Source organism: Ranitomeya imitator, chromosome 6 (assembly GCF_032444005.1).
Source record: "Ranitomeya imitator isolate aRanImi1 chromosome 6, aRanImi1.pri, whole genome shotgun sequence".
Classification (NCBI taxonomy): domain Eukaryota; kingdom Metazoa; phylum Chordata; class Amphibia; order Anura; family Dendrobatidae; genus Ranitomeya; species Ranitomeya imitator.
Window position 1 is genome coordinate 512,239,277 of NC_091287.1, and position 13,531 is coordinate 512,252,807.

The window sequence follows — 13,531 nt, forward strand, 5'->3', positions numbered from 1 at the left end:
CGCGACCGCCCATGTGACCGCTCACGTGACCAATCACAAGCCGCGACGTCACCGAAGGTCCTTCAAGCGCTGATTCTTAGGAAGGAAGGCTGCCGGAAAGAAGCAGGGCGCGTCCGAGGGTGAGTATATACCTAATAGGAATGATTGGTCGCGTGAGCGGTCACATGGGCGGTCGCGCGACCAATCACAAGCCACGACGTCATCTAAGGTCCTTCACGTGCTGATTCTAAGGAAGGAAGGCTGCCGGTTAGTACCAGGGCGCGTCAGAGGGTAAGTATAGCAATATTTTTTATTTTAATTCTTTATTTTACACTTAAATATGGATCCCAGGGCCTGAAGGAGAGTTTCCTCTCCTTCAGACCCTGGGAACCATAGTATCCCATTGCACTGCATTTGGGTTTCGTGTTTCAGCCGACCCCGACTTTTCTATAGGATCGGCCGATTTCACTCGACCCGACTTTTGAGAAAGTCGGGTTTCGTGAAACCCGACCCGATCCTATAAAAGTAAAAGTCGCTCGACCCAAGGAGTAGAATTTGCCATATTTCACCTAGAGATGCATCCAAAGTTTGATAATTATGTTTTATTTTCTTACATACAGTATTAATTACCAATTTTTTACTTCTTTCAAAAAGGACGTTGTATCATCAGTGTTCGAATAGCTTTTTAAAATCTAAAGATCGAGTGTCTTATTTCTGTAGGTAAAATTAACATTTTTCTTTAGATGCTGCTCTAACGTCTCATTTACTAATTTATGGACACTTTACTGTTTTGGCTTTTAATCATCTCTGTAGGCTCAGAATTGTTATTATTATTATTATCATTTTTATTAATGACTTTTTCTACTTTTAATAAAAAAAACTATTACATTTTTTTTTTCAGGATAAAAAAATATAAACTTTTAAATATACATTATTTGTGTATTCTAACTAGGGGAAATGTATTTAAGAATAACTGTTGTTTTATAATTTTTTTTTCTCCATAAATAATGATACATGTGAAAATAAGAATCTTTGTAATATATATTATCAGAGAAATCGTCTTCTGTCTCTGCCGGAACTGATCATTTGTTCTCAAAATTCTCAATTTAGGGGAAATCTGTCTTTGCAATACTGTAACTGTCATTTCAGGCAAGATGTTTGTCTCCGCCTCTAGCTCCTCCCTTCTTCATAGAATTTTAAAAGCACCAACTACCATCTCCTATCTCAGTAATGAGAAAATCTGTCTTCACAGAATGCATATTTTATATAGATTTTACTTATGAATTGAGAGTAATAAGTCCAAGAGGAAGAATAAAGCAAATTTCTCCATTAACATATCATATAAAGTTTCTTACTTTCATGTGTACTATTGATTTATGAAATAAAAATTAAAACAATGGTTACTCTTTAAAATGTGCTTGTTAAAGAAACTCTCCACCCATCCAAATTTTTATTCTCTTAATATATTGCACTCATCATATTATATAGCACTGTGTACTTACAATTGCTCATTTTGCCTTTCTAACTGGCTAATTATTGTTTTTCCCATTAGTTCTATGGCATAACGTGATTAAAAATGGACTAGCTGAATCCTTCTAAGCTCTATGTAGAAACAGGAGGTCAATTTTCCCTGCCTGAGTTATCAGTGACTGCAAAAGTCAATAGCGGGGGGAGGAGCGGAGCAGCTAGGTCAGAAGTGGAAGAGGGGAATGATAAATGAAGGGACAAGAGACTTCTTGTTTCTACACAGAGCAGAGAAAAGAGAAGAATTATCCGGGTAGAAAGGCAAAATGAGCACTTGTAAGTACACGGTGCTATCTAATATGATGATTGCAATGCGAGAGAATCGGAGCACACTGTGATCACAATCTGATCACACTCTAGAGTGTGATCAAAGTGTCATTTCAATAATCTTCCCGATTCTCTCGGATGAGAAAATCTAAGGTCATCAGCACCTGCTCTAACAGTAAGAAAAGGAAGTTCTGTCGAGAGGTCACCGGATCTGTAGGTCTCTAGGCTTCAGGATATTGTTTCTCTGCACAAAATATTGTATTAAAGTAAGTTTTTCATCCTTGGTTTAGCACTTTGGGCAAATGCTGCAAATCCAGACAGCCACCCTAAAGTCTTACGTTGTCCCCACTCGCTATTGATGGAGAGATCCGGACAGCCACCCTAAAGTCTTATGTTGTACCCACTCGTTATTGATGGAGAGATCCGGACAGCCACCCTAAAGTCTTATGTTGTCCCCACTCGTTATTGATGGAGAGATCCGGACAGCCACCCTAAAGTCTTATGTTGTACCCACTCGTTATTGATGGAGAGATCCCTGGTGTTTTCTTGAAGGTTTCTTGAAGGTTCCTTCTTGTATCTCACACATCGAGCATTTGTTCGCATTCCCGAGAATCTGCAGAGCAGAAGGGCGCTTTTAATGTGGCCAAAAGCTGGATTTATCACCATAACAAAAAGTGAAGCATAATAAAATCCCGAAAAAATGAAATGATCGATGCCTGCTACATCTGAATGCAAAAAGCCACATCCAATTGAAGCTAAATTGTAATTGAGACAAAAAAGGTAAAAAACAAACTCAAAACACTCTAGAATTACCAGAATTCATCTCCTCCGCTGCTTCTTGTGCTCGCCCGCTCTCGGGTTTTCAGTCGTAACATTTCCATTATACTTTTAGCATAAATGTCCCTTAGATTTACGTTGATATCGGACTCAGTGCTGATGTTTTTCATTAGCTTCTTTAAGGCCTCCCTTTGCCTCAGAGCTGCCTCCTTCATTTTTAATGTGAAGTAACAAGCAGCAAATCGGTCGTTGATAATTGCTATTGGCAACGCTAAAACTAAGATCCCCGATAAAATGCACAAAAACGCCACAATTTTACCAAACGTGGTGTCCGGTCTGATATCACCGTAGCCTACTGTGGTCATGGAGGTCGTTGCCCACCACCAGGCACTGGGGACACTGGTGAAAGTCGTGTCAGGGACGTTATGCTCAACGGCATATTCCAAGGCGGAGAATATGGAAATGCCCACCGAAAGGAAAAGTAGCAGAAGGCCGACTTCTTCATAACACTGAGCGATGGTCATTCCTAGAGACTTTAAACCTGAAATGTGAAAAGACAAAAATAATTTATTACCTTCCATGTTATCATAAAAAAATCTGAAGAAAAAAAACCATGGCTGCTTTGTCTCAGAAATGGCACCAAACTTGTGAATGGGTTGTGTCTAATATTACATTTTAGCTGCATAGAAGTAAATATTGTTGAGATGCAATACCACCCATAACCAGTGGACAGGGGTGGTGCTGTTTTTCCAACCATGAACATTAATATTTTATTGTCATATTCTTTATGGTTAGTTTTATCATTGCTTTGGACTGGGTGCTGTCTAATAAGGAGGGTGCCAAAAAGCCCCTCTGTGTTCATCAAAAAAGAGAATTTGACGGCAGCATCGTAACTTAGTGGAATAAAGTCTAATCCAGGAAAAAGGAAATCATGCATTTGTAATAAGCTGAACTTGAAATATGCATAACCTTACGTCAAGAACTTTTTTTTTTCATTTTCTTTCATGCTCTGGTGACTATTGATACATGTGTATTTCCTTTTGACCGTGTTCTGCCACTGACCTGCTCCTCTGGGAAGATGCTGAGAATCTTAATAACCGAGCGCCGGTGGCATTAGCGCTGCAATAACAGCCAAGGTTAAAGGACAAACAAACGTATTTAATAATAATTATTTTCTCCCATTATTATTCATTGCTTCTACGTAAGACATACATGAGTATGCTTTAATTATTCATGTTTGGGGTCGAGAGGAATCTAGACTGAATTTCATTGTGCGTTTATTTTTATTAATATCTAATGGATATTTATTGATGCTATGTGAATGTTATAGTTTTTCTTAGTTTCAAAAATTTTTAAACAAAATTAAGCTTGAATGGCAAATTTATCTGGACACAAGTTGGGGTCAATAGTTATAAAGTGTAAGAATCTTCACCTTTCAAATATTTCGTATTGACTCATTTTTCCTCTATAGTGCTATTGTCAGGACTCGAACTCAGTAGCTCTTGTGCACCACGCGCCAGCTCTTCCCTCGGAGTTATTCAGTTAGCTGGACAGTTCTGTGCTAACCCAGATACTTGTACCTTTGTTGTTTCTGATTGTCTCCACCCTGAGTTCCTGATTGGCTCCATCCTGAGTTCCAGATTAGCTCCACCTTTAGTTCCTGATTGGCTCCACCCTGAGTTCTTAATTGGCTCCATTCTGATTGAACACCCTATTTAAACCTGGCATTGCACTCTCTTCCTTGCGAGATTACTGAGCTCCCAGCCTTTAGTCAAGCTTCCTTTCACCTGCACCTTCATTCTAAGATTATATTGCTGCTTATGTGTACCGACTCCTTGGCTATCCCTGACTATGCTATTTGATGCTCCTTTAAACTACATTGCTGATCCTGTGTACTGACCCCTTGGCTATCCCTGACTACACTACCTGCTGGTACTGCCTCTAGTGGCTGCGATACCATTACTGCAACCCAGGTCAGTCTATAACAGTTATTTCAATTCAGGTCTATTTGCTCGAAGTCTCTAAAATTCTATAATTCAGTACTGGATCCTGACTACAAACACTCTTCTGTACTCACATTGTATCATATCAGTAGAAACTCCTCTTAGGCATCCCAGCAGATTGTTCTCTGTCTTAATTAAAGGGGTTCTCTCATATAAGACCTGAATATAATTAAATCCTGACTACAGTCTTCTCTGCCGTAGTAGGTTACCCTTAGTCTCACAGTACACAGAGTTATTCTGCTGATCAACTGCTTATATAATAACCACTCATATAATAACAGTTAGTTCTTAGTAGTCTTAACCATGGATACCTAAGCTACTACATTGCCCTGCACATGGGATAAAGGAAGGTGTTTGCCAATATTTTTATTATTACATCATCTATATATTGGGATAGGATCTTGGAGCTGTGAAAACCCCTTTAAGGACTGTCTGAAAATTTGCTGAAAATGCAGGCTACACGTCATTTAGTGTTTTTCTACTTGTACACATGTACAAATTTACACACTTATTCTTTTAAGCAGTCTTATCCCAAAATTTAAATATAAATTATATGTAAAGAACTATAAAAAATAAACCAAAGATCAAGCCGAAAGCAGCGAATCTGTATTTGGATTTGCAGCCAATTAGGGGATTTTTCCTATAAATCCTGTATCAGGGTCAGCTATTAATATGTGATCACTTTCGCCCCCACAGAACAGAGTAATGGGGGTCCTGAGTTTCTCTTTTCTATGAATTGTGGTGAGTCTGAATGTAGTGCTCACATACATATTGCCTCTTCATTGAAAGTCAATGGAACGGACAGAAACAGCAAAAATAGAAAATCTTGTACAATCAATGTGAGTCATTGCTTTACAGGCATAGTTCATGGATTCATAATGTGCATGGCTACGTCATTGGTGATGCATTACAGGTCTGAAATAAACGTGCCTGAAAGCCCGGTCATATGGGTAGAGTTGTATTTAGGCTGTAGCCTACGGCTCATACAACAGCGGAGAGTCTTCCATTATACCTAACATGACGGCACCAACAATGATCGTCAGCTTATTATTTCTTATAAATCAAAGCATTGGGCGACAAGTAATTTTTGACCACATCATTGCCTGCTTCACTGATCTGCAACTACAGTATTCTTTATTTGCCACAATATGATATAGAGCTGAGGAATTCTGGGGAAACTTTTTTTTTTGCAAACATTTTGCGGTTTTGACAATTGTAATCTAATTCCATGCAGGCGCGTATCTAAAATTGTTGCAGGGGTCGCCATCGCAACCGGGCCTGGCATGTGAGGTGCTCGCCAATGCCAGCAAATCCTTTCAGGTGAAGTGTATTGCGGCACACAAACCAGTCAGGTCAGAGGCCGGCAGCTGATGTCAGCAAGCGTGTGACTGGTGGCAGTGATGTGATGCGCTCCCGTTGCTTCAGAAGAAGATGCTGCATGGCGGGGGGTGGAGGGAAGATGAGTATAATTTTTATATATTTTTTTCTAGACATTTCAAAACAGCGGCAGAATGGGGTGCCCAATCTTTTGCATAGGCTCATTCTCCTTTTTCTAATTTTTAAAATTTTCACTTCAACACAAAAAAGTGAAACTTATATTATGTAGAGTCATTACAAACAGAGTGATCTATTTCACGTGTTTATTTCTGTCAATGTTGATGATTATGGCTTACAGCCAATGAAAACCCAAAAGTCATTATCTAATGTTTTGCTGTTTTGACTATTTTAATCTTATTCCATGCAGGCACGTGGAACAAAAACACCTGCAAAGGCATCCTAAGCATTTATAAAGGTCGCTTAGTCTGTTTCAGTAGCTCCACAATCATGGGGAAGACTGCTGACTTAACAGATGTCCAGAAGGCAGTATCTGACACACTCCACAAGGAGGGTAAGCCACAAAAGGTCATTGCTAAAGAAGCTGGATGCTCACAGACTGTTGTGTCCAAGCATATTATTGGAAAGTTGAGTGGAAGGAAAAAGTGTGATAGAAAAACATGCACAAGCAACCGGGATAACTGCAGTCTTGAAAGGATTGTTAAGAAATGGCCATTCAAAAATTTGGGGGAGATTCACAAGAAGTGGACTGCTGCTTGAGTCATTGCTTCAAAGGCCACCACACACACAAGTATCCAGGACATGGGCTACAAGTGTCGCATTCCTTGTGTCAAGCCACTCATGACCAGTAGACAATGCCAGAAGCGTCTTACCTGGGCCAAGGAGAAAAAGAACTGGACTGTTGTCAGTGGTCCAAGGTGTTGTTTTCAGATGAAAGTAATTTTTGCATTTCATTTGGAAATCAAGGTCCCAGAGTCTGGAGGAAGAGTGGAGAGGCAAACAATCCAATCTGCTTGAGGTCTAGGGTGAAGTTTCCACAAGCAGTGATGGTTGGGGGAGCCATGTTATCTGCTGGTGTAGGTCCACTGTGTTTTATCAAGACCAAAGTCAGTGCAGCCATCTACCAGGAAATTTTAGAGCACTTCATGCTTCCCTCTGCTGACAAACTTTTTGGAGATGGAAATGTAACACCCCAGATTCCTGCTTGTTACAGTGGCATTGCTTTCCTCATGGGGAGAGTGATGTCATGCTTGGAAGCAAGGAATGATCTCTTTCATCAAGTAATCACAAACATGCAACATGTTCGCACTCCAGGCCAGAAGAGGGAGCTCTGACCCAGCTTGTGGGTGGCTCCCCTATATATATATATATTCTGGTCTGGAGGGAAAGTCAGTCAGCCTGTCAGAGAGACACAGGAGAGAGGAAATCAGAGGGGCTGTGCAGCCACGTGAAGTGCTGCAGCTCCTGAAAAAGGAAGAGAAAGGAAGGACCGTGAAGGAGGAAAGAAGTAAAGGAGAAGTTAAGAGCTGGAGAGAGAAGTTGCGACTGGCCTTCCTCCACGTTGAGTGCAGATACCGGCAGTCGGAAGACCGAGGTTGTGGGGGTAACTCTATGCCCCACCGCAGAAACCGGCGGGACAGCAGATTGCAAGTTACCTGTTCACCATTGACACCTGAGGACACAGTAGTGCATATAGCCCGGGTCGTGATAGAGATCCTCTAAAAAGGCTCAAGCTACCTGTCGTACGGGTAGTGTCGTACCTAAAGGGGGACAGAGAGATAACCTGAGGACCTTGTGAGAGGCCCAGGGCAGCAAGGGACTACAGCACCACAGTGCTAGATGGAAGGCTTCCAACTCCACCTGGTAAAGGGGATTCCAGAATTGCTTCCAAGCCGGCCAGACTGTACCTGCACCTGTGATCCGGTACCCTGGACTGTGGCTGCTTGAGACCTTCAGTAAAGAGGTAAAGAGATTGCAACCCTGTGTCCTCCATTTCTTACTACACCACCTATCACCTATCCCTACTACACTGGGAGCCCTGGGGACCCAGCTTCACCTGTGGGAAGGAAGCCATACCATCTCAGCTGCCATAACACCACCCCAGAGGACCCCTTTAAGCAGCGTTATTTGCTCCTGACTGAATGCCACAGGTGGTGTCACGAACACAAACTTTATTCATATAATCCCTTTAAAGACATTCCCTTATACATGGGTGTCCAGGGCCGCGGACCGGGTTGCTGCCACCATGACACATCCCTTTAAGTACCGGGCCCGGTACCGAGAACCTCATGGCCCCGGCGGACGGTCCAGAAATGTCATTCTCCAGCAGGACTTGGCACCTGTTCACACTGCCAAAAGTACCAATACCTGGTTTAAAAACAACAGTATCACGGTGCTTGATTGGCCAGCAAACTCGCCTGACTTTAACCCCATAGAGAATCTATGGGATATTGTCAAGAGGAAGATGAGAGACACCAGACCCAACAATGCAGACAAGCTGAAGGCTACTATCAAAGCAACCTGGGCTTCTATAACATCTCAGCAGTGCCACAGACTGATCGCCTCCATGCCACGGCGCATTGATGCAGTAATTGATGCAAAAGGAGCCCGGACCAAGTATTGAGAGCATTGAGTAATTTTACAATTATTTTTCAAGCTCGTGTTATAAAGTATTCTAATTTACTGATATAATGACTTTTGGGTTTTATTTGGCTGTAAGTCATAATCATCAACATTAACAGAAATAAACACGTAATAGATCACTCTGTGTGTTATGACTATATATAATATAAATTTCACTTTTTGTGTTGAAGAACTGAAATGAATCAACTTTTTGATGTGTATCTTTTCTTGTATCTTGTGACTGTATAGTATCCCTTATCTTATAAGCTTTATAATTATGTTTAAAAGAACATGTGATTTATCACATCTACGCAGGGTCGTACTGGCCCACCAGTGGGCCCAGGCACTGACACCTGCTGGCATACTGGCGAGCAGCTGCCTAGGGCCCCCACTGTTCCTAATAGTGGCACACCAGGCAGGTATGGGGCCCCTGAGTCAGCGGAGCAGCAGCTGGAGAAAGGAGCCTGTCCCCACTGCTAAAGTGAAATGAATATTCACGCTTCCCCACGCCCCCATGGGCATGGAGAGGGGTGAATATCATTTCACTTTAACAGCGGGCAGTGTTAGCCGCAAGCTGAGGCTAGCACTGCCCGCATGTAAAGGCAGAGGTGGGCCCCTGCAGGACGGCTTACCCTGGGCAGAGCAGAGCTGCAGGGATCAAATGCGGCTTCCTTCCCGGCACTTCCTGTCTGACACAGCTCAGCTGGATGACTTCATCATTCAGAGCGCTGTTTCAGACAGAAAGTTGCCGGCGAGGAAGAGGCTGCCGTGATGTGTTGAGAGGAAATTGTGGAGAGGTGAATGGTGCTGTCTGTCTGCCTGCGGTGCTTTGTGTGTGAGTGTGAGAGAGTGCTGGAGTGCTGTGTGTGTGTATGTGGTGTGTTGCTTTGTGTGTGTGTGTGAGTGTGAGAGAGTGCTGCGGTGCTGTGTGTGTATGTGGTGTGTTGCTTTGTGTGTGTGTGTGAGTGAGAGAGAGTGCTGCAGTGCTGTGTGCGTGTATGTGGTGTGGTGCTTTGTGTGTGTGAGTGAGAGAGAGTGCTGCGGTGCTGTGTGCGTGTATGTGGTGTGGTGCTTTGTGTGTGTGAGTGAGAGAGAGTGCTGCAGTGCTGTGTGTGTATGTGGTGTGGTGCTTTGTGTGTGTGAGTGTGCGAGAGTGCTGCGGTGCTGTGTGTGTATGTGGTGTGGTGCTTTGTGTGTGTGTGTGAGTGAGAGAGAGTGCTGCAGTGCTGTGTGCGTGTATGTGGTGTGGTGCTTTGTGTGTGTGAGTGAGAGAGAGTGCTGTGGTGCTGTGTGTGTGTATGTGGTGTGGTGCTTTGTGTGTGTGAGTGTGTGAGAGTGCTGCAGTGCTGTGTGTGTATGTGGTGTGGTGCTTTGTGTGTGTGAGTGAGAGAGAGTGCTGCAGTGCTGTGTGTGTATGTGGTGTGGTGCTTTGTGTGTGTGAGTGAGAGAGAGTGCTGCGGTGCTGTGTGCGTGTATGTGGTGTGGTGCTTTGTGTGTGTGTGTGTGAGTGAGAGAGAGTGATGCAGTGCTGTGTATGTGTATTGGTAATTGCCAATGATGGGGATGGTGGGGAAGGAGGCAATAATGGAGGTGGAGAAATGGGCAGTGATAGGGTGGTGGTGGAGAATGCAATGATAGTTGTTGTGTAAAGGACAATAGTGGTGGTGAGGGAGGAGGCAATGATTGAGGTGGTGGAATGGACAATGATGGGGGTTGTGGGGGAGAAAACAATGATGGAGGTGGAGGGGGAGAACAAGAATGGAGGTGGAGAGGGGCTGCATTATACCCAATGAGAGGGGCTGCATTATACTTTGAGGGGGCTACATTATATTCTGTGGGGGAACTGCATTATTCTCAGGGGACTACATTTTATTCTGGGGGCTACATCATACTATATGAGGGGGCTACAGTATACTCTATGAGGGGCTGCATTATATTCTGTGGTGGGGTTGCATTATTTTCTCAGGGGACTGCATTATTTTCTGGGGGGCTACATCATACTATATGAGGGGGCAGCATTATGCCCTATGAGAGGGCTACAGTATACTCTATGGTGGGGACTGCATTATACCTTATGAGGGGAGTGCATTATATTTTGTGGGGTGTTGCATTATATTCTATGAGGGAGGTTACATTCTATTCTATGAGGGGGCTACTTTATATACTACAAGAAGGCTACCCCAACCCCTGCTACATAATTAAGACATGTACTACCTTATATTATACCCTGATATTAACGCATTTTACCGCACAATTGGAGGTCTTGTATTTATTTCTATGTAGATACATAGTGGGCCGCAAGAATGATTTTCTCTGGTGGGCCCAGGGTGCTCCAGTCCGACGCTGTATCCACACTTTAATTATTAGACAAATACACTTAACATATTCTAATACAAATTGTTGAGATTTCTTATTGGGGGGTTTCGGGGAAGGAGGGGAGATGGAGTGGAGGGTGAGGGTGTTTGGGCAGAGTTGAAGGACTTGCATGACCTGATTACTGCTGAGTAGGCAGAGACACTTACAAGCGTATTTCAAGGATGAATCTATTTTCTTTATACATTTGCATATTATTAATGTGAGTTCTGGGTGTTCTGAATGGAGCATGCTTTAGGATCCTATTCGCTAGAGAGGCCAGTATGCTGGATTCTGGGCTGGAGGGTCTCGTGGGAATACGTTACACATTCAGATCACTCCCACAAGGGATAACAGGCATTATAATCATTTCTAGAAGTAAATGAGTCACGTTCAAAGCATAGAATCTGCTTAAAACCACAGTTGCAGGCAGAACACAAGGAACGAATGGAGCAAGACTAGAGGGAATTCTTCATCAGAAAATAGCTGATTAAAAAAAAATAAAGGTGTTTTATTTCCCTAAACATAAATAACCTTTTAAAAAAAAAAAAAAATCATTACCTAGAGTTATTTAAAAATAAGTGTTGAAATGTTAATTTTTACACTTGTCACCATCAGGGTATGTGCACATGTTAAGTATTTGCTGCATTACATTCATGCATCAAAAACTTGTCGCTTGGCAGTAAAAATGCTGCATAAAAAACATGGGGTTTTGAAGTATTTTTTTGGATAACTTTTGGATGCGTTTTTTCCTTGTCATAAGGGCCCCTTTCCACTAGTGTGAGAAAAAAACGGTCCGATTTACGGACCGAAAAAACTGATGTAATGTCTGCGAGTGCCATGCGAGTGTCATGCGAGTGTCATGCGAGTGTCATGCGATTTTTTTATCGCAACATCCGTATGACATCCGTATTGCTGTCCGATTTTTACGCACGGGTCTCCTTTGAAAAGCCGGTAGATCAGCGCAGAGTACAGTAAAATCACACTGACAGGTTAGATTAGAGTAGATATATACACATAGAATAGGTATATATACATATATATATATGTCAGGGAGACACCTATATATATATATTTATATTTAATGCAGCGCGAGACAGCTTTAAAGCTGGTAATTCAATTACCGGCTTTTGCTTTCTCCTTCCTAAACCCGACATGATATGAGACCTGGTTTACATACAGTAAACCATCTCATATCACCATTTTTTTTGCATATTCCACACTACTAATGTCAGTAGTGTGTATATGCAAAATTTGGCCGTTCTAGCTATTATATTTAAGGGTTAAATGGCGGAAAAAATTGGCGTGGGCTCCCGCGCAATTTTCTCCGCCAGAGTAGTAAAGCCAGTGACTGAGGGCAGATATTAATAGCCTGGAGAGGGTCCACGGTTATTGGCCCCCCCCTGGCTAAAAATACCTGCCCCCAGCCACCCCAGAAGATGCGCCTATTCTGGCACTTGGCCACTCTCTTCCCATTCCTGTGTAGCGGTGGGATATGGGGTAGTGAAGGGTTAATGCCACCTTGCTATTGTAAGGTGACCTTAAGCCTAATTAATAATGGAGAGGCGTCAATTATGACACCTATCCATTATTAATCCAATTGAATGAAAGGGTTTAAAAAAACACACACATTATTAAAAAGTATTTTAATGAAATAAAAACAAAGGTTGTTGTAATATTTTATTTAACGCCCAATCCAATCACTGAAGACCCTCGATCTGTAAATAAAAAAACATAATAAACCAACAATATACTTACCTTCCGAGGATCTGTAAAGTCCAACGATGTAAATCCTTCTGAAGGGGTTAAAATATTTTGCAGCCAGGAGTTCTGCTAATGCAACGCTACTCCTGCCTGCAAAACCCCAGGGAATGAAGGTAAAGTAGGTCATTGACCTATATTTACCTGCATTTGCGGTGAGGCGCCCTCTGCTGGTTGTTCATAGATCATGGGAACTTTCCTAGAAAGCCTGGGAGCTTCCAGATGTGCCTTTTCTGGGGTGGCTGGGGGCAGGTATTTTTAGCCAGGGGGGGGCCAATAACCGTGGACCCTCTCCAGGCTATTAATATCTGCCCTCAGTCACTGGCTTTACTACTCTGGCGGAGAAAATTGCGCGGGAGCCCACGCCATTGTTTCCCCCCATTTAACCCTTAAATATAATAGCTAGAATGGCCAAATTTTGCATATACACACTACTGACATTAGTAGTGTGGAATATGCAAAAAAAATGGTGATATGAGATGGTTTACTGCATGTAAACCATGTCTCATATCATGTCGGGTTTAGGAAGGAGAAAGCAAAAGCCGGTAATTGAATTACCAGCTTTAAAGCTGTCTCGCGCTGCATTAAATATAAATATATATATATAGGTGTCTCCCTGACATATATATATGTATATATACCTATTCTATGTGTATATATCTACTCTAATCTAACATGTCAGTGTGATTTTACTGTACTCTGCGCTGAATTGCCGGCTTTTCTAAGGACACGGGTGCGTAAAAATCGGACAGCACTCGCATGGTGCGAGTGCTGTGCGTTTTTTTTCACGCACCCATTGACTTGCATTGGCGAGTCTCGTCCGAGAATCTCAGCAATACGCAGCATGCTGCGATTTTTTTCTCAGCCGACACAGATTTTTCTCAGTCCGATTTTGGCTGGGAAAAAAATCG

At 42.6% G+C, this 13,531-nt stretch overlaps 1 protein-coding gene across 1 annotated transcript in view; it reads right to left on the bottom strand.

The window, feature by feature from the left end:
* Nucleotides 1-2,550: 2,550 nt before the first annotated feature.
* KCNV1 (potassium voltage-gated channel modifier subfamily V member 1) overlaps nucleotides 2,551-13,531 on the bottom strand; it is an 81,015-nt gene continuing 70,034 nt past the window's right edge. Inside the window, exon 2 of the mRNA XM_069732353.1 lies at nucleotides 2,551-3,088. Coding sequence (XP_069588454.1) covers nucleotides 2,580-3,088 — 509 coding nt within the window. The 3' untranslated portion in view covers nucleotides 2,551-2,579. The remainder of the gene's footprint in view (nucleotides 3,089-13,531) is intronic.